Source organism: Ambystoma mexicanum, chromosome 6q (assembly GCF_040938575.1).
Source record: "Ambystoma mexicanum isolate Mex_15411 chromosome 6q, UKY_AmexF1_1, whole genome shotgun sequence".
NCBI classification, from domain to species: Eukaryota; Metazoa; Chordata; class Amphibia; order Caudata; family Ambystomatidae; genus Ambystoma; species Ambystoma mexicanum.
This window is the reverse complement of record NC_090937.1, coordinates 1601251692-1601273964: the sequence shown is the minus strand read 5'-3', so window position 1 is coordinate 1601273964 and position 22273 is coordinate 1601251692. Positions and strand designations below refer to the sequence as shown.

The following is a 22273-nucleotide window of genomic DNA, read 5'->3' as shown; positions in this document are numbered from 1 at the left end:
TACTGTCACACTGAAATCATTGCAGCAAGGCCGGGACAGCCCCAGTAATGTTCTTTTGAATTTGTTGCAGTGCTCCTGAAAAGTGCCAGGGATGTCCTATTGGAAGTTAGTTTTGAAGTGCTGCTTACAGTTACAGTAATGCCCCATTGAAAGTATAACGGCGCTGCTGTAGCAATTTCCTGCTAAAAGAAGCGCACTGGGGCTGAAAAGTGCCTTTACTAGCCCCTGGGAAGCATTGCAGTGATGCTAAAAAGTGCAAGCCATGTCCTACAGAAAGTGTCATGGTGCTGCTGACAGGTGTCAGTAACCTACTACTGAACGCACGTACATAAAGTGCCAGCCGTAGTGAAGGTGTGTCAGTGCTGCTGACAAGCACCAGTTGTGCCCCTTCGACGTTATAGATGTGCTGGCTTGAAGTGCTGCATTAAGTGCCAGCCGTAGTAAAGGTGCGTCAGTGCTGCTGACAAGCACCAGGTGTGCCCCGTCGACGTTATAGATGTGCTGGCTTGAAGTGCTGCATAAAGTGCCATTCGTCGTTAAGGTGTGCCAGTGCTGCTGACGAGCACCAGTTGTGCCCCTTCGACGCTATAGATGTGCTGGCTTGAAGTGCTGCATAAAGTGCCAGCCGTAGTGAAGGTGTGTCAGTGCTGCTGACGAGCACCAGTTGTGCCCCTTCGACGTTATAGATGTGCTGGCTTGAAGTGCTGCATAAAGTGCCATTCGTCGTTAAGGTGTGTCAGTGCTGCTGACGAGCACCAGTTGTGCCCCTTCGACGCTATAGATGTGCTGGCTTGAAGTGCTGCATAACGTGGCAGTTGTAGAGAAGGTGTGTCAGTGCTGCTGACAAGCACCAGTTGTGCCCCATCGACATTATAGATGTGCGGGCTTGAAGTGCTGCATGAAGTGCCAGTCGTAGTGAAGGTGTGTCCTTGCTGCTGACGAGCACCAGTTGTGCTCCATTGACGTTATAGATGTGCTGGCTTGAAGTGCTGCATGAAGTGCCAGTCGTAGTGAAGGTTTGTCCGTGCTGCTGACGAGCACCAGTTGTGCTCCATCGACGCTATATATGTGCTGGCTTAAAGTGCCAGCCGTAGTGAAGGTGTGTCCGTGCTGCTGACGAGCACCAGTTGTGCTCCATCGACGCTATAGATGTGCTGGCTTGAAGTGCTGCATGAAGTGCCAGCCGTAGTGAAGGTGTGTCCGTGCTGCTGACGAGCACCAGTTGAGCTCCATCGACGCTATAGATGTGCTGACTTGAAGTGCTGCATGAAGAGCCAGCCGTAGTGAAGGTGTGTCTGTACTGCTGACGAGCACCAGTTGTGCTCCATCGACGCTATAGATGTGCTGGCTTGAAGTGCTGCATGAAGTGACAGCCGTAGTGAAGGTGTGCCCGTGCTGTTGACGAGCACCAGTTGTGCCCCATCGACGTTATAGATGTGCTGGCTTGAAGTGCTGCATTAAGTGCCAGCCGTAGTGAAGGTGTGTCCGTGCTGCTGACGAGCACCAGTTGTGTCCCATCGACGTTATGGATGTGCTGGCTTGAAGTGCTGCATGAAGTGCCAGTCGTAGAGAAGGTGTGTTAGTGCTGCTGACGAGCACCAGTTGTGCCCCATCGATGTTATAGATGTGCTGGCTTGAAGTGCTGCATGAAGTGCCAGTCGTAGTGAAGGTTTGTCCGTGCTGCTGACGAGCACCAGTTGTGCTCCATCGATGCTATAGATGTGCTGGCTTGAAGTGCTGCATAAAGTGCCAGCCGTAGTGAAGGTGTGTCCGTGCTGCTGACGAGCACCAGTTGTGCTCCATCGACGCTATAGATGTGCTGGCTTGAAGTGCTGCATGAAGTGCCAGCCGTAGTGGAGGTTTGTCAGTGCTGCTGACGAGCACCAGTTGTGCTCCATCGAAGTTATAGATGTGCTGGCTTGAAGTGGCAGTCATATTATTTGGAAAGATTTGCCTTACTGAAGAAAAGTGCTGGTTATGTCTCAGTGAAAGAATGGTTTGGCCTCTGAAAAGCGTTGGTTACGTCTTATTGACAATATCAAAGTGCTACAGAAAGTGCCGGCACTCTCCCACTGATGGAATTAGAGTGCTACTCGTGGGTCTTGTTCAGCCCCTGCGTGCTAGGTTTGCGTGCCTTCATCAGCAAGTAAAAGTGCGTCCCATGGACTTGGCTTCCCAGCATGCACTGCTGTTAATGCATACACCTAAATATGTAGACACTGCAATGTATACCTGTTGCGCAGCATGAGCCTGGCTGCCTAAAGGAACTGACCATTCCTAAGCCAAAAACCAAACAGCCAAGCACGTGCTGGTCGAGTGCAGGCTCGTGGGCAGCCTATACAGGTGCAATTTGGTTTCTTTTGTTATTGACTTTGATATGATAAAGAGTTCGGAGTTTTGGATTTACCGCCTAAAATCTTGGCTCACTGCCTCGCACTTTTCAGAAAGTGCCTGTTGTTTCCAAAAGAAGTCAGGAGACTACATGACTCCATGTCACGAGGGGCATCTTGTCCTGTCCTGGGCTTTCATTTCTCCCGCGACTGTATTCTGGGAGTTGTAGTCTAGAACACAGTGGCCCCTGGAAGAAGGCCATTATGTATTCATCCTCACGGGGCCCAGGTGGCTACATTTCCTGGATGTGCGGGGGGCTATTCGATGGCCTTTGATTGGCTGTTGCACTCTGTATATCAGGATAGGTCACCCGGGGTCATTGTTCCATTGTGTGACCTGACCTGGTGCGTACATCACGTAAAGGGACTTTGCTTTCAGAAACAGTTTATGTAAAATATGCATTGTGTTTCCTGTTGCCTGGTTGTCAGACAGACTTGCAGCACAGGGAAGGGGCAGCCAGATAATTGTTTGTATTGTTTATTTATTTATAGAGCGCACCGGGCCGTTAGGCAACTAGGCCCTTGTGAGCATCTTAAGTTACAGTTACATGAATATCTTACATTATTTATGTCACAGTTGCAGGCATATCTTACAATTATGAATATCTTACATTTCTTAGGTTACAATTGCATGCTTATCTATACAGCTGCAAACAGGCATATTAGGATATATTTGCAGTTGACAGAGGTAAAAGGGGATAAGGGGATGGCATAGGGAGATGGGAGAAGTGTCTAGGAGATCTGTCGTTAAGAGGAAGGTGTCAGCAGTCGTTGTTTTTTAACCAGAGTTTGACATTAGCTTTGAACATGTGAAAGGAGGGAATGGCTCTCAGTGGATCAGGAATGGGATTCCATAGATTAGCAGCCAGTACTGGGAAGCTTGAGCCTCCAGTTCTTTTCAGATTGAGATTTGGGATACTGACACTATTTGTTTGAGCCTTTCTACTGGGGCGGTCCCATGTATACCTGGTAAATTTCTCATTGAGGTATGCGGGTGCTTTGTTATTAAGACAGTTGTGTGTGATGTTTAGGGTTTTAAGTTTGATACGGCCATTGATGGATAGCCAGTTGATAGTTCTTCTATGGTTGGATATGTGGAGACCTTTGGGTATGCCTCATGCTGTTCTTTGGGCATTATTTTGCAAGGTTTGAAGTTTCTGAGTGTTGTGTTTGCTAGTGCCTAGATAGAGTGCGTTGCAATAATCAAGTATTGATAGAATAAGGGCTTTTGCTATGGTAATACAGCTGTCTGGAGACAGAAAAGGTTTCCATGCATGAATTAACTTGCAGGCGTAGCTAGTTGCTGAAGCTGTGGCATCAACTTTCTTGTTAAGGTTCAGAGCTGAGTCTAGGTAAAATCCTAACGTTTTGACTTCATTGGCTACATTGATTTTCATACAATCAATAGTAATGGATTCGTATAGGTGGGAGGGTTTGTTTAGTTTGCTAGAGGATCCAATGATTAATAGCTCGGTTTTATCGTCATTACGATATAAACCGTGTGTGGCCATCCAAGTTTAAATAATTTGGTAGATTTTGTTTATGTGGGAGGTGTCTTTGTCATAGTCTCCTTGGATTGGTTGAGGATCTGGGTGTCATCAGCATAGTTAGCATATGAGACACCCAGTTTATCCAAGATATCAAAGAGGGGCTTTGTAAAAACATTATACAAAGTAGGGGAGACACATGACCCCTGAGGAACACCACATGTGATGGAAACTGGGTTAGCGGCTGAGATGGGCGAGAAGACTCTTATAGTTCTAAGGTCCAAAAATGAATTTATCCATGCCGTGGCCTTGGTAGAGAAGTTGGCAGCCGATTTAAGATGGTTACAAAGTACTTTGTGATCTACCATGTCGAATGCGGCTGATAGATCTAGGAGTAGCAGTATATATGTATTTCCTTTGTCTTTGCGCTCATTTAGTTGGTTTTTGAGATCGAGGAGGACAGTCTCGGTTCCATGTCTCGGTCTGAATCCAGATTGTCTGGTGCCCAGTAAGTTATTGATCTCCAGGTAGGATTGGATCTGTAGATAGGCAGCTTTATCTAAGATTTTGAGGAGGAAAGGAACTGTCGTTATGGGTCTGTAGTTTGTAGGGACGTTAGGGTCTAGGTTAGTTTTTTTAGGAGGGGTAATATCTAGGCATCTTTGAGGTTGGTGGGCACAGAACATGCTTTGAATGATGAGTTAATAAAGGAGGTGACGAAAGGGGCTAGTTCTTGAGCAGCTTCCTTGATATTAGGGGCTGGACATGTGTCACCAAGACAGCGAGAAGGTTTAAGAGATGTAATGATATTCTTAGCTTCTTCAATGGAAGGTTTAGTTTGGTTGACAGTGAGTTCCAGTAGGATGGATTCTTGAGTGGAGAGCGCAATGTTGTGGAGGGAGGATCGTCTGGCAGAAATTATGTCTTCTAGCTTGGTGATTTTATTGCATAAGGCATTTTCAATGTTGGTGCACCATATTTTATCTTTGGTGCAGGAGTCTATGGGTGTGATAAGGGATCCTAATTCTCTGAGGATAGTGAAGATTTCCCTAGTGTTAAAATTTGCTTTTTTAATTCTGTCGTTAAAGGTCTCTTTTATAGCCTGAATGTTTAGTTGCTTGTAATTATTGGTGAGGGTGGTGAGGAGATTTTTGTTATGAGGGGAGGGTTTTTCTTCCAACAGGCTTCTGCTTGTCTTTTTTCTTTGCGCAGTGATTTTAAACTTGGGGTAAACCAAGTGTTAAGATGGGCAGGAGGTTTAGATTTACTTAGTTTCAGTGGAGCAATGACGTCTATAGCTACGTTGATAGTGTTGTTATACAGGTCAACCAGATCATTGGGATTGTTGATAAGATTAGCGTGATTAGTGATGGGCTGAATCAGAGGATGGAGATTCGTGACAGTTATGTTTATTTGCAACGTGTAAGGGCTGGAGGTGCCAGTGGTTTGGTTGTTTTGGATTGAGGCAAGTCTGAGATGGTCAGCAAGATCAGATGATGGTCGGTCTATACGCATGGTTCAATAGCCGTTATGATGGAGGTGCAGTTGATATCTGTCACCCAGTCCAGAGTATGGCCTTTGATGTGTGTAGGGCCGATATTTCGGATGGTGAGGCCTGCTTCCAATATTGTGTTGGCTAGGATTGAGGCATTAGAATCTTTAGGGTCATTATATCCTAGGTTGAAGTCTCCAAGTAGGATGATTTGTGTCCCCGGTTTAATATTGGTGTTAAGAAGGGTGGTTATCTCTTCTTCATAAGAGCCTAGTAGGCCTGGGGGTCTATAGATAAGGTGCACAGTGATAGTACGTGAAGCAGAGATACCTAGTTTGAGGGAGAGTAGTTCTGCTGAAGGCATGGACATATCATCTATTTCTTTGATAGTAAGGTCGGCTCTGCAAATGAAGGCTATGCCGCCTCATTTGGAGGTTTTTCTGTCTTTTCTGAAGATGGTGAAGTTAGGAGGAATGGCGAGCATTAGAGCTCGTCCACCTGCTTTATGCAGCCATGTTTCAGTCATTGCTAGGAAATCAAGCTGGTTACAGGTGATGATGTCTGCAATTTCAGAGGCATGGGCTATCAGGGTTCTATCAGGGATAAAATGTTGAGCAACATGAAAGAATGCCACGCAGCATAACAACGTGGGACATTATGTATGGGGACATTATTACCTGATACCGTAAACACAGTCCCATCCCCCATCCTGATCCATCTACCTCTCAGCCATTCACTTACACTACTTGCTTACTTTTATTATAAAAGGTGCCATTTACCTCCTAGCAATTGCAGGAGGAATTGGCATAGTTAACAAGTGGCCCCACATCTGCGTGACCCCTTGAGTCAATCTGCCTTTTAACATCCTTGGCACCTCTTTGTCCCAGCATGCAATGGGAAAACCCAGCACTGGCTTAAGGTGTCACGCATGCCCTGGGGCCACTCTGTGGCTCAGATGTAATGACGTGCTGCCAGGTTATCATTTGTGTTCGAGGGCATGGATTCTGGAGAGGGCAGTCCAGTGCTTCTTGAGGAGTAGCTGTGGCTAACTCCTCGGCGCTCTGTTTACCATACAAGTAGGAGCTGCATTTACTTGGATTTTAATCAGCACTCCAAAGTACTTTTACTGCAATTTGGCACGATCCAAAACTTCCCAATAAAATAGTCACCTGGGAGTTCTTTCAGAAAGCTGTTAAATATGATGCAGCTTTTTCAGTGGATATTTTTATGTGATCAGCGCTTTCGTCCCGAATTCACATAAGAAATCATTGTAGGCTCCGCCCACTCCAGCAGTGTCAAGCGATCTATGCGGGCACCGTAATATCAGGTCCGAAAATGTTGAATACGGAGGCACGCTGTGATCTCCTCGGTCACTCTTTCCTGCATCACTCATATCCGCTGCCGCTTTACCCACAAAAATCTCCCGCCGACGCACTTACCTTCTTTCCTGTTTCCAGTCCCGCCCCTCGCCTTGATGTGTCAGTTACCTACCCCTCCAGTGGGATGGCAGTTCCGCCACAGGGTCCCTTTTTTTATACCGTTCAAGTGGAGCGGGGGACACCCCGGCCTCTCCTGCTCCCCTTGTTCAGTGTTATGGGTTTCGGCATTTTTGTTACTGCCGAAAGCACAGTGAAAGCGCCTTCAGCATTTTATTTCTGTTATTTTGTAGCAATACAGTGTTTAAGCAGCAGCAAAAAAAAGAACAAAGACACAATAAAACAAGGTCATTGGTATGGAAAAGAAAAGCAGTGGTCAAGTTCAAAACAGAAAGAAACAAGCATTGGCAATGCCAACAGTTTGGGCTTTTGTGTAGGCATGTTAAAGGTACTTGCCAGGCAAGGCATAGCAGTATTAACTGGTCATTGAACCAGGCATAGGATTTGAACTGCACTCTTTTTTCAATAGGAAGCCAGAGCAGCTGGGGAAGGACAGGGGTAATATGGGAAGAGAACGAGGCCTGAGATACCAGGCGTGGCGCATCATTTTGGAGTAGCTGACGCCGTCGAATGAGATAAGACAGTTGAACTAAATAAAGTGAGTCACAGTAGTCGGTTCCTATCGGAACGAGAGAGGCGACAGTAGGGGCACGCAAATAAGGGAGGCCCAAAGGGACGACTTTCCGAAGCATCTTCATGCCCAGCGTGGCAGACAGCGGAGACCTGCGCTTCTCGAGAAAGTGAGGCAGAAAGTTTGACACCAACTCTCACCACTAAAAGAGGATGAGGGAGAGCACCAAGCGGGAAAGGCCAAAAATCCGAAGTCCAAAGGAAGCAGCAGAAGGGGGACCCACCCCCAGGACCTCAGTCTTGTCCCTATTCTTGATCCCCTTGCCATGTGTTAAATGAATTCCACCAACCTTCTCCGCCAGCCTTCGCTGGGCATTGATCTAGAAAAACTCAACATGTTCAAGAGGGTTAAGACGCAAGGCCTTACTTGATGTTGAGACACTTAAGATGCAGAAGGCCGTAAGCCACACAACCCATTTCTAGGGAAGCAGTTGCCACTGGAACTAGGATTCCAGCAGATCTCGGGATGAATAACACCTATGTGGATGTTGTGGAACATCGGAATCCTTCTGGAGAGATCTAACTACTCCGATTCTGTCTCTTCCTGGAGTTGTCAGTTTCATACCATTGACTGGTTTTAGCCTTGAATTAGTATTGCTATCCAAACATATTGTATGTGAATGATATCATCATGTGGGGGGGGGGTCTGGAACCAGTGGCTCTCCTGATGTTTTGGACTACAACCCTCATGATTCCACACCCTTGACTGTGAAGGGTAAGGCTGATGGGATTTGTAGTCCAAAATACCTGGAGAGCCAAAGATTGCAAACCCATGGAACAATGTAGTTTTGGATCCTGATATGGTGTACAGCATGCAGAGTTTAAACTGGAGAAAATAAGAAAAACACGTGATCTCCAAGTTGCAGTGAGGGATGTTGTCTAGGACAGGGTTAGAGGTTGCGTAAAAGTGGCCGTGTCAGGGCTACAGGACACAGAATTTCGTGGACAGCACAGGTAGAATTAAACAACCTAGTCTGCGGGGCTCAATTGGCCAAAGAAAGATGGCAGTTTGTTCAATGCTGCACCAGTCAAGCATAACTGCTCTGTTTAGATATTACCGGCAGTGATGTCAAATGCAGAAGAAAGGACCAGAACCAATGCATGAGGACTCTGTTCCTTTCCGAGCAGCATTTCCCGGGCACCCTGCTCTCCACATGCAAACAAAACAATCCTACCACAAGGGCGCTGATCAGAGACGCTTTATAGGAAATGGTGTATCAATAGAGCCTTAAATGACTGCGGATCATACTGACGGGCAGTCATTTTTGTTCTTTTAAATACTTTTGAGTTTGTACAGATATTACGACCCTGGCGGAAAGGGGTTTGCGGCAGCGTTAGCTGCGCCAACCCCTTTCCGCCAATTACGAGTTCCCTTTCCGCCATGGCGGTTTTTACACCTGCTTTTAGCAGGTGTAAAAAACCATGGCGGTAAGGGAACTTGGTGTTAATTACGCCACCGTAATTTACGGTGGCGTAATTAACGCCTTCCCCACTCCCATTATGCCCTATGGGGCAAAAATGGGAATGGGGAAGGGTAAATGGGGATTGGGGATTTACCGCCCCGCCAAGGTCGGAATGGGGCGGTAAATCCCCTTACCGCCATGGCGTAAACGTAGTTTGCGCCATGGCGGTAAAGTCACGGCCCTGGCGGTAACTTACCGCCAGGGTCGTAATGAGGCCCATTGTGTCTTATCTTAGAGATCTGGAAACCGAGTGTTCTTTCCGTCTCCCGTTGTTTCTATGAAGTCAATTAGTTTATGGTCATTCACTACTGTGGAAAATACTTCAAAACGATGTGTTTGTAAAAGGGAGTGGGGAGGTTTTGGGATAAGTGTTGCAATGTCGGGGACAGTGGATATTGCGGGAACAAAGTAATTTATTTTGTGGAAATGACATGGAACCGTGCTTTCTATATGGTGGTACTCGCAGCACACTGTAGGAGAGTACTTTCCCGCCATATGGTTCCCGTGGACCGGGTTTTCCTTAATACTGACAGCAGCACAGGGAGAGGCACAGTCGGCAAGGGGGAGCTCTACCCCGAAGCCTACTTTCGCCTCATCCGAGCCTTGCTCTGTCCCCTGTATCTTGGGTGCTGGTAAGCAGCATCTCTTACTGAAAACCCGCCCGCCTTTTTTTGGCCGGGCCCCAAATACACATCCGACACGACCAGAAACATAATCCTGTTTATGGGCTTAATATGTATACACACCGGTAAACGCATGTCCGCGTTTCCCGCCAGCCGGCCTACCAGCCTTGTCCTTGGCTCCCATCCCAGACAGGAAGCCTTTGGAAGCCTGTCTGAATGCAAGAAATACTCTTTAAATGAAGAGCGATTTTCTGGCCTCTAGAACTCAAATATCACAGTTGGTTTTGAAACCAAGGTTTGCGTTGGTGGAAGCTTGGGACAGTTCCAGGGGAGTTGCTAGGTCCCTTAGCCCCCCCCTAGCAACGCCCCTGGGACAGTTCCACTAGCCATTCAGAGCATAACGCCGAATGAGTGGGTTGCAACAGTGTGTCGCGGACATGGACTCTTCTAATGCTATTTCTCTCAGTGGCATCACCAATCTTGCAGAGGCACACACATGTCCGTTAAACCCTACTTGACATCACAGGAAGTGAGATCACACAACCTTTTTATCCAGGCAAAGTTGCAGGAAGTGACAGGAAGATAGGGGCTTTTAAGGGGTAGGCTGGAGTCATGTCATTTTGTAATTGAATCCCCTGTGCAACCTACCATTCATCAAGTTAGCAGGTTCAGCACAGTGTACATAGAGCTCATTGTAACTCCTGCATAGGGATCATAGTTGCAACCCTTGGTGACCCCTAAATGACGAGCATAATGTAACATAATGCCATCTGTGAGGGCGGAATAGCAGGAGCATTTTTATTTTGAATATGAAATTATGCTTCAATGTCGAATGTTATTATGTAGAACATGGGATTATAAAGCTATACAATGTGCGACGGGCATTGGACGGAGTTTGAAGGAGAAGTAGGATACTGCAGCTGTTGGTATTCTCTGGTAAAAGGATATACATCCACATCAACCGTAAAGCATTTGGTTATTTCGTAAATACAATACTGCAGTGGGATGGAGAGCGGCAGGACGACGATCTCGCTCATGGGCGCGACTCCAAGAGCGGAGAGCAGCACAAAATGATCATAGCTGGACGGCACGCAGAGGAGCACTTTGGCGGCCATGAGGAGTGCCGTCAACGGAGAAACTTAGTAAAGTCTACGGCAGAGTAGGATACGTCATGTGTGCGGAGGCACATGTACATAGTCGCTAACCAACCACAAGCGTTTTCCAGAGATGAACGATGCAACACAGTGACGTCCTTGCCAAAGCATGGAGGTGCATGTGGATGTACGTAGTTGCCTAGCAACCACAAGCACCTCTTGGAGAACAATGGCGTGGCGTGTGACGTCCATGCAACGGCAACACATCTAAGGTGCACCAGGCCATGCTGTACTCAGTGGACGTGCCGTGGCAATTGGACTGCACCTGAGAACTCTGCGGAGCCAAGAGAAGAGCAGTGACGAGAGTAAGAGCCTACAGTAAGTGAAATTGAAACGAAAAAGAGGATGAAGAGAGGGTTTGCTAGACCACCATGGCCAAAATTCCATGTTCAAGGCACATCTATATGGACGATCATTTGTGATTAGAACAGAGCATAAACCTTTGGTGGCAATATTTAATTGCAAAGGTATGGGTGGTGTATCTAGGAGGACAGTTACTTGGGTCAGAGGTTGGCAAGGACAGGATTTTGTAGTAGAACATATCTAAGGAAAAAGACATGTGGTGGTGGATGGATTATTTAGGAATCCTTTGGTGGAAGATGAAGACATGGAAAGTGAAGAGATGGGGAAAGATGTCAAAGACTTTTTACCATTGAGGGAAGTCCTGATGAAGTTGATTGAGCCAAAGCATGTCAAGAAGATGAGCGTCATCAGAAAGTCTTAGGGAATTTCAAGAGTGGCTGGAGAACCACCTGTTTGGAGGATGGTAGTGTGGTGATTGGCTTTGGGGCTCTTGACCCGGCCCTCCTTTCCAGCGTACTATGTTAGTTCTCCCATGCCCCAAGGATGTGGCATCGAAGTTCATATAAGGCTCAGCAGCTGTTTATAATCCCCATATTGAAACGATTCCGGGTGACTTGAAGGGTTCTATGTCATTTCATCGATACCAGTTTTTACGACGGGTGTTTTTACGCTGAGATTTGGTGGAAAAAACGAATAGAATCTGGTGGTTTCCACCAAGCCACTCCGTCATCTACCTATTTGTTGTTATTCTAGATGCCCCCTAACCCTTAATATGCACTTACCGAACCCCTAAAAAAATGTTGAAACAGTTTTCCGGCAAAGAATCTGTGGAAAAACACCCGTCGTAAAACGGGTGTCGATGAAAGGACGTTGTACCGTCTTGAAGGTCACGAACAGGGTATATTCTGGTCCTCAAGATACGGGCGCCTACTTTGCATTCTTTCCTTTGCTCTGCACAGCCCACAAACCCGGGACCTCTGGTCACCCTACTTTTTCACTAAAATGCTGGACATACTACGTGTTTGATTATATCATCCCCATGGTACTTGCACTGTGGAAATTCACAGTAAGGACCCACACTTTAATACAAAGCCAATATATTTCTGAATGGAAAACCCCAGGGAGTGTTGCTTTCTGGCCTGGCCTGCTTTTCCACTCATCATCCCTGTCTGCGAAGCTTGGCACACACTCTCTTTTCTTTCCCTAAGTATTTTGTCAGATAACCACAATCGGGCGCTGTTGCAAACCGCTTCCCCTGACTCTGCTTCTCTTTCTGTACCCATAACAGTATCCTTTTATTTCTCTTATGAGGTTGGGCTGTGATTTCATTCTCCTCTTCCTTCTCTTTATTTTATACAGATACCTTTTGAGTTTTTCCGCTTTTATTTCACTTGTTCTATTCTTTATTTTGTATTTGTATTTTGTTTTTAGCAGTCTTCTGCCTTTTCTTGATAGAATGCTGTGTCCTGGATACAGGCTTCTCGGCTCCTAGCTCCAATATGCTCTTTCATCTCTTTTTAAATCCCCATCTTCTTTCGTTGGTCACATATGATTTGATTAGTTTATTTTTTATTTGTTTTGTTTGTTTATTGATTTGTAAAGCACACCGGACCATTAGGTAACTGGGCCCTGCAGCATACAAGGTTACTTGAAGCTTAGTTACATAGAGAGGAAAGAGATACATAAATGTAGGCAATACATAATTAAGCAATATGACCCGAGCGGCGGGGGCATTACCGACTCAGGTAATGCCCCCGGGCCCATAGTTAACGAAGGCCCCGGGGCATTATATGCGTGACTGGGGCACTAAAAGCATTTTTTTTCTGTCCCGAAAAGCCGCAGCGTTTCGGGACAAAAAAAAAAACGACCAAGAAAATGGCCGCCGGGAAAGGGAAAACGGGAGTCCGTTTTCTCTTTCCATGGCGTCCGCTCCCGAAAAAAAAAGAAGCAGAAGGTAATTGGGGTTGAGAGGGTCGGAGGGAGGTGAAGGGGAGAGAATAAAAACAAAAAAACATACCTTCGTCCCTGCCAGGGGACGATGGAAGCCTCCAGCTGTGTGGAGGCGCAGAGTCTCCACACTGCTGGAGGCTGCCATCATCCCCCACCAGGGACGCAGGAGCAAGAAGGTAAGTGGGGTGGGGTAGGGAGGGGGGAGGGAAGGAAAAAAAAAAAAAGCTTACCTGAGTCCCCAGCGGGGGGCGGAGGCAGCCTCTCAGCCGTGGGGAGGCTCGGAGCGGGGATGGCCCCGCTTCGAGCCTCTTCATTCGCTGAGGGGTTGCCACGCCCCCTCGCGTGAGGACAAGGCAGCTGGAGTCCCGGCCGAGAATCGAAGGATTCTCGGCCGGGTAAGGACCCGGCGAGAGCCAATCAGAATGCGTGTTGCATTCTGCTTGACTCTGGCCGGGTACTAATCAGCGATATTAGCTAATGACTATGCATAACATACATAAATATACATAGGGAAAGATACAGGAAGGAGCAGAGGTTCAGGTGATAGAGGGGTACACAGTGCATTTGTTAGTCAAGGAGGTCGTTAGAGTTTAGCCATGTGAGGATGTTACGTCTAAAGCTGTAGTAAGATTGATCTTTTGTGAAAATGCTCGGCTTTTACATTGACTCCAACCTAACACTGAAGAAACAGGTAAACACCCTAGCATCTTCAACTGGCTACACCTGCAAACTTATTAGAGCATGCAGAGCCTCCTTAACTCAAGCCAGCTGCATTATCCTCGCCAATGCCCTTATACTCTCCAGATTACATTACTGTAATGCCCTGTACCTAGGAGCCAATAAATACATTACGAACAAAATTCAGATTTTGCAAAACAATGCCTTGAGAACAGCCTTGAACCATCCTACTAGAGAACATATATCGAATTTAAGGAAAGAACACCACTGGCTAAAAATCAGAGATAAAATGTCACTTAAAATAGCCTCATTAACCTTCAAGTGCCTCTGTAAAACAATTAAAAATATTTGTTTAAAAAAATACCAGCAACCTACACATAAAGCACACAGACACACCCCAGCACAACAAACAGCCACAAAGAAAGCATCCCAGGCACTGGACCTTACCCGTACGGATACAACACACCAGTGCACGCAACCAACCATCTGCAAGTCAACACACACAGACGCCAGTTACGCCTGGTACTGGACCTATCCTATCCCTCTACCCATAACCAACCCCGTCCTCTTACGTGCAGTGCCATGTGAGTGCCTGGAGACTGCCCTTGGGTGGTATTGGTGCGTGGTATTCATCAACATAACATATCATAACTTTACGCTTGATTTTAGGAATACAAATGTGGAAATCAGCACCAGAGTGCGTCTGGGCATCTATCGCTGAAACTGATTGCGAATAAAGGATGTTATGCTGCCATCTTTTAATAAATATATACGTACATAGATTATGATGACAAGTATTAAAGTAATTGGACTGGACCGACCCCTGGACTGGTACACTTATATACGGTCAACTACCTGAGATTACTGTAATTGATTAGGATGGATGTGTCCAGATTGAAGGGTCTATACCTTTCTTGCCTGTGTAAGGTCACAGTTGCCAAGATGAGCATTTTACCAACATGATTATATTTGTTTCCAGCCCATCACCGTTCTGAACCCTCAACAAATGACAGGTTTTCACAATAAAATTAATTTTGGTCTGCAAAACACAGAAAGGAGGGTTTTATGCCCTAAAGTTGATGAGCTATTCTCCTCCCTGAATCTGCAGACCCACTCTAGATACCCAGACTAGGATGACTGTACACTGGGTGCAGGTGAGTACAGAGAAATGCTGGGTATTCATAGAACAAGCCATAGTCGGACACAACCCTGGGCAAGAGAGACCAAAACCTGTATATGAACCCAACAAACTAAGGCACTGCTCCAGGTCTGGGGCGTGCTTACAGCTATCCCTAGAATGACCTCCTTTCTTTCTCCATTCATCTCACTGGGCCTCCTTATGACTTTGCCAGCGCGGTAATAACGTGCCGGTAATTCTGTTTACCGCACAGGCAAAGTACAAGTTTGCCAGTGGGGCACGTGAGTTACCTCCAGCTAGGTAAGTCAGATGCCTTTCTGGCACAAATCACTGGTATCAGTGGCACCGGTATTAACAGTGCCGGAAATACCGGCAAATCCCCCATGGAGTCCAATGGTACTTCATGGAATGGGGATTTACAGCCGTTGCCGGCAAATACTCATAATGAGGCCCAAGTGACTTTACGCTGACAGATAAAACCTTTGAAGTGTGGAGTATCTGCAGGTGCATGAAGATAGAGACATTCTTTTTGCGAACAATGTAATCAAGTGATTTCATAAATGTAAGGAATATTACAGATTTAGGAAAATAATGCCTCCAGTGCAGTATAAAACTTGATTCCAAATGGCGCCGGATAATCTAAAGGCTGCTTAACTGAATGTCTGTTGTCCGAGCCAGGTACCAAAGGATAAAAGCTGGATAACCAAGCCTCCTTCACTATTTGCTCTGTTATATGGTTCCAAAACTTTATAAGCCAACATTTCATTAACTGGAAACATTTCTAGTAGCTGCAATTGAGGTGCCTGTTAAAAGAGCGTTTTGGTTAATAATGTTCCGGTTAGCAAAACATTAAGGGATGCACAGCTGTGAGGAATCGGAGGGTGTCCTCACTTTTTTCTTCAAAACATCCTTCCCCCAGGTGGCCAGGGAAAGGCCATCACTTTTGGATCCTGATCCTGGGAGTGGATATGCGAGGGAGGATCACCTGAGAGGAGGAGACTTCGGGAGAGGCGATGAGGCACCCTTGGTGAGACACGGTATCCCCCCGTTCCCTATCAGAAGGATTCAACTGTCTCCCAGGCTTTTATGGGGTATTACCAATCCCTTCCCTAGCTTGTCAGAAAACCATCTCCCAATACATACCACTATAGTATTGAAACAAGGAAGAGACCACATAGAAACATTCATCAATCCTTTATTAACCTGGACATACACAAACACAACTATGGTACTGGAATGAGGAAGAGGACTGCTGAGTACCAAAACCGGTGTCCAATTGAAGAATATGGCCTGCACCTGAGGTCAAAGGGGCAGTATAACTGGCCCACTCACGTGAGGCTAAGGAGATCTCCTGCGGAATGCTTTCAGATGGAGAAGCCAGAGGGGAAGTCAGGGAGATGCGTGTCAGAAACGCTGATGTGCTGCAGAGTCGTTGCAGCGGAAGCAGATTGTGGCAGGCATTTTTTGGAATGTCTCCGGTGGCAGGGTTGGGCTGCCAACCTCCTGGAGTCAAGAGGACTCCCTCTCCGGTAACCTGATGAGTCGGAGACCCTGTAAGAGAGTCGTGCCGAGCCGGGAGAAGCAACAGCCACGAAGAGCCAACACGAAGCATAGGAGAGCACACGGAGACAGTGTTCCCTGCGACTCTGCGACGTTGTGGTGCGAGCCAGAGGTGTATGTGCATCAGAGCACCCGCGAGTGAGCCAAGGACAGTGGAGGAAATGGGATTGCCGGTCCAAATGTAAAGTTGTTTGATATGAATGATCTGAAATTTTGAATACTGAACCAAAGGAAAGTAACAATAATTGAATACCACTTGAATTGAAAGGAGAGAAAAGTGTTCCCTGATACAAAGCAACTGTGAATCATGTAAACTAAAGAAATCAATTATTGGTAGAAAATATACGGAACTGTGAATTGTAGAATCTGAGAGAAAGCAAACCTTGGCAAGAGCCATAAGGAAAATAGGAACTGTACAAGTTGAAAGTTGAAACTGTGGCAAAACTATGAGAATGTTTGACAATCCAGCAGGTGAATGGTGGCAAAATGGGTATTGATAAAAGGACTGCAAGAATATAAGCAGTGTAAGAGAAGCTAATAAGGTGTGTCAGTTGCGTGACCATTAATGGGTGGACCGTGTGGTGCGACAACTGCACCTAGACCGAACACACCCAACTCAAAAGAAGCCACGCAACTCATCTACAAGTTTATGGTTGACTGTCAAGAAAAGCATGTATACTATGAACTTAACGAGCTGAACTTTGTGATATTGGTGAAAGACTTAGAAGCCTTGAATTGTGTTGTGAAAACCGTGAGAGACTTGAAAGCTTGGGGAAGGGAACCGCTTTTGATTGAAAGTGAACTGTCTGGAATCCTCGGGAAGGGAGAACCCATTTTCTGACCAAGACGTGGACGAAGCTCTGAACTTTTGTTTGAACACTTTTCATTTGGCACTGACATCCCTACACATTTTGAACAAATAGGTGTGAGGGCAAGTCTAGGTTTTGGACACAGACAGACATTTACTTTGGACTTCCTGACACAGACTCGCATTAGTTTCAGTTGGGTAGGGAGATCCCACCTAAGCATAAGGCAGGTTAGGCCTTATGCCAACCTTATTGTGATTTAAATAAAAGTGTGTAGCCCAATCTTTCCTCCGATGTCTGTGTCTACTTCCTGATGCCTTCACACAGAGGAGAGTCAGCTCGACAGCTTTCCACCTTGCGGGCCAATCCAGAATGCAGAGACATCAAGAAAGGTTGATCTGAGCAATTTGTAAACTAATTAGACAGCAAAGTACGTTATGAAATGTTATGCTATTGAGTTCTTTGACACCAGAGTTTGTGGGTCTGTGGCGCTCATGTGGAAGAGCCTACCTACCCGTTGGAATGACGAGTGGAACTTGGCAATGAGATATATGATAAGCGGCATGGTATTCACACTAGAACGAGATAGACCACTACATGCGCCTAACATACTAAAACATAAGTAAAGATAATGTACAAGGGGAGTTATATACCAGCGTCCCAACACTGAATGCTTCACAATCGAAAAGATGGATGCTGGAGAGATTGTGACACTTCTGCTACCGTCCTGCATGAGGTCTGATCTGGCCTACGTGGAGAACTTTTGCGTTCAAAGTTACGTCTGAGATTAAGAACATACCTGGCCTAGAAACACCGGTCGATCCCCTTAATGCTGTCCGACGTTGAGCAGCCCATTTGCTTCTGGGAGCAACGCTGATAATCACTTGAAGACAATACCGTCTCGGTATACCTGGCGCACCATAACGTGACATATACTGGAAAGGACCGCAAATCTGAGTGGTATTGGTGTGAGATTTGGTACAACATGTGGACCCTGCTGGTGCTACATGACGAATGAATAAAGGGGTCTTTCATGCCCAATGCTGCTGAGAACACATCAGATTTTAGAGGTGGACAAAATGGAGACTGGTTGTGTTGCTTGTTGTTTCAAAGTTCTTGAAGGTACTTTGGGGTTATACGAAGCATTGCATCAAGATGGAGGGTGTGGGAAATTAATGCTGGTTTTGAGAATGTTTTGGAAATTAATATATCTCTACAACCCAACAAAAGGAATGGTAAGCAAATTATGTATTGGTTGATACATATATTGCAACATTAAACTTCACTAAAAAGAATCCCAATCGGAGTTCAGAGTTGATGAATGGGTTTCCTTTTGGTGCATCCTAGAGGGGAAACATTGTAACAACAGAACCGCAGCCTGGATCTAGATTTGACAATGATTTAAAGAGATCCATTATAAATAGCCACACCACAAGAGTAATTGGGTTAAACGTGTTTTGTGGTCATTTGAGATATTTGTAAAAGCTGATTTCAGTTCTCGAAGCTTCAGATTTGGGTTGTTTGACCATGGTAGAATTGTTTGCGGCGGAGTTGTCCGTAGTCAATTTCACCACAAATACGATTTTACTGTGGCCAAACACACCAAAGCCATGCCCCTCCAATTCCCTAGTACATCCCCCTAAGCCCCGTACTTAGCTTTTCTGTCTGCTGGCTCTCGTGACCGTGCGGCATCAGTTCCGTCCCTCTAACGCTGGTCAGAGCTGACGCTCTAGGGTCCCCTTTTCTCTTTTTTCTTTTTTTCATTCCCCGCCTCCTTTGCTCAGGAAGCAAGGGACAACCCTGCAACAGCCCAAGGCCTAAAATACCAAACATGGGGAGCAGGGGACACCCCTGCAACCCCTGCTCCACATGTTCGGTATTTTTTGTATTCAATCAAATGGTACTGGCCAAATTCAATCAAATGTACTATTCGATCGATTATATTCAATCAAGTTGGGTAATTCTGAAGCTCCTACGGAGGTGATATGCCTTGAGGTGGCGGGCCGACCCTGTAGGTAACTGCCCGCCGCCCAAGTTAAGGACCCGAGCGTAGCGAGGGTTCCTTAACGAGGGTGGCAGTGCTGTTACCTCCAGGGTCTGCATACCACTAAGGGGCATATTGCCATTAGCACCGTGTAGATTTCTACACAGGTGCTATTGGTGAATTTCTTTAAATAAATAAATAAATATACCTTTCTTGCGCAGTCGGCGCCGGCAGTGCTGCTATCAAGAAGTTCGTTTTTCATGTTCATGACTGCGACTTCTTGAACATGAAAAGTGACTTCCTTAGAGGAGCACTGCGTGGTGTCGGGCTGAGCAAGAAAGGTAAGTTTATTATTTTTCTTTTTTTAAAAATAAAGGCACCATTAGCAGCTGTGTAGAAAACTACAAAAATGCTAATTGGTGAGGGTGAGTGGGGAAGTGAAGGGAAAGTGGTGCTGGCTGCCCAGGCAGCTCGGAACACGGGCTTGCACCACACAGTACAGCCGGCATTCCGAGCCATCGGATTGGCCTCTGCCGCCACTCAGGGAGCTAATGTTCATTAATTGAATCTTTAATATACACATATATATATATAGCACTCTCACTCAGCTCACACATTTGCTCTCTTTTTCTCTCTGTCTCACTCTGTGGGCCTCATTACGAGGAAGGCAGTAAGGGGTTAACAGTGCCGGTAAAGGTGCCGGAGCTGTTAACCCCATACCGTCCTATTTCGAGGTCCCCTCGCAGGACCCACTCTGGATGTCTGGTTTTACCAGACGTCCTTTGCGGGTCCCGGAAGGGGACCAGCATGCTAACAACGGACCCGCCGGGCCCCCCAAAGTAGGAATGGCCCAGTATTTCCCCATTCAGGGACCACAGACCCGGACCCGAGTTTGGAGGCAGCCATGCCTGGCTGCCTCCAAACTCGTAATGAGGTCCACTCTGTGCCTCTTGTAGGTCAACTCCCCAGCGATCAGACCAAGAAAATACAGCCCGCTAGGGGAAAAGGCTAGGTGCACCCTTTTTCGAGAAAGACAAGAACTTTTATTTTGTAAACAAAAAATAAGGCAACAGGGTATCATGAATCCTCTGCCATAGAGCTCTCTCTCTCTCATCATTCATGTAAAACCTGGATTATAAACACAAAAATCGCCACAAGAGATGCACTCGATATGCACTCGATATACAGTATTAATCCCCCACCCACATTGGCTAGCACCTATATACATGCTAATTATCACATAGAGCCAATTCTCCGGTTGGTTCGGCTTACTTCTCATCCTTCTTCACCCCATGTAGGAGATGTTCTTGTCCATCTTGAAAATCTGCAAAATGATGAGTCACATTTGACTGGACCATCCTACCTTCAATCATAATCAGGTGATGTGCACCTGGTTATCTACATGAGCTCAGCAGCTGACTTTGAGGTCTGTCTTTTCCTTGCTAACAAAGCATCCCTCTTCTCATCCCAGACACGTTGGTGCCCCCATCATGCCCTCCCCACTGTATGGGCATCACTCTTGGCTCTCCCTGGCACAAATCATAGATCGTGTTGTTCTCTGCTCTCCCCTTTATCAGTTCTCCCTCCCAGGAGTAAACCTAGTGTCCCACTAATCAGTCCTGTTCATTAAGGATTTAGGGCCCATGTTCCTACACATCTGGTAGTTCGAATAGAATTACCATAATTCTGGGTGTGCTAGTGTCTTCAATCCTAGTTCATGTTTTGGCAACTGGGACCACTGTCTTGTTTCCCAACAGTATCACCTTCGTGCTAGGCGGCAGTACTTTGTCTGTTCAGCTACACACATTCCTGCCTCATAGTTCAAAATCCCAATTAATGTGGCTGTATGTACATGTTTGTTTGCAGTGTCTGGGAATTGAAATGTACTGGATAAACAAGGGATAAAACCTAATTGTTCTGTGACTTTAACACTGTCTGTTTGGAGTCAGGCCTACTCCTAAATGTAATTCTACTTTATATCAAAACTGCCATGCATATATATGTATAATGTATCTTATGTGATTTTATTACAACGCTACTGGTTAGTTTCCAACCTATCTAATTCCCCACTCCCGCCAGTTAGTCTCCTCTGCGAAACACCCCCTTCCCTCTTCACTGTCCTGCACCCATTCTCCATGTTTTAATATATTTTACGCAATCTAAATCGTCTGGGAGGAGCGGCAATCTGTACCTTCCATCTCAACATTCTCTTTGTGATCGAAAGCTGTGCTGTCAGGTGCACATTTGCTGCTGCTACACCAGCCATTGCTGACAGTAGCGTGACTAGATGGTGCGCTTTTATATCTGGAAGTAGAATGGGAGCAGCAGCGACAGAGTCATCCTCTGAGGTGGGCACCTGCCTGGTATTTGGAGACATACATTGACAGGATGTGTGACCTTTAGGAATGTCGCCATCACAATGAGGGCACATTGTTCAAATGGGGGGAGGACAGGGGAATGCAGAGAGCGATTCTTGGGGGTGCTGGGGTCCTGAAAGATTTTGTAAGGGACCAGACACACAAGCAGAATCAGACTCATAGATGGGACAGGCTGCACCTAATCATTGATTTGATTTTCAACTGTTACTTACGCTCATCCTCCACTGTCTTCTGGTACTGCTCACTAATCTTTGCAAAGCATTTGAGTCTAAATAGATCCTCAAGACTTAGAAGGCAGCCATTGCTTACCGAGTCATAGTACATCTGTTGCTTGTATCTGTTTAGAATCACATACACACACCCTCCCAACATAGTAGCAACAAGAAAATGTCAGAATGACGCAATAGAGAAGCCTGTGCCAGGGGACTCAGGTGGTGAGAAACACCCCTTCAAATCCAGGCTTCTCCCCCTACCCACTGTGCTGAAGGTACCCAATTATGTAACGGCTACTGCCAGTACCAGGGTTCTTAATACTTGATTGCAGGTCCACGTCATCAGACCTTTATGATGTGGTGGGAGTTCCTCACAAAGATGTAGTGGTAACATGAAGAGAACAAAAGCAGTCTCAAAAGTATTGTCAATCTTCACTAATCTTTGTTTTCTTTTGTAATCTTCAGACATCTACTTTCTCCTGAGTATACTGAGACACATTACACAGCAGATGGAGACAGTGTGACGCTGTCCCCCAATTACACGGTGAGTATGAGTCACAATGCGAGGGGCTGCACTGAGAGGTGGTGC

At 46.2% G+C, this 22273-nt stretch overlaps 1 protein-coding gene across 3 annotated transcripts in view; it reads left to right on the top strand.

The window, feature by feature from the left end:
* The window catches only part of LOC138516887 (disintegrin and metalloproteinase domain-containing protein 33-like), a 629971-nt gene that overhangs the window by 316518 nt on the left and 291180 nt on the right, over positions 1-22273 (top strand). For all 3 annotated transcript variants that reach the window (XM_069632337.1, XM_069632338.1, XM_069632336.1), the window contains exon 4: positions 22150-22228. In XM_069632337.1, the coding sequence (XP_069488438.1) occupies positions 22150-22228 (79 nt within the window). The remainder of the gene's footprint in view (positions 1-22149; positions 22229-22273) is intronic.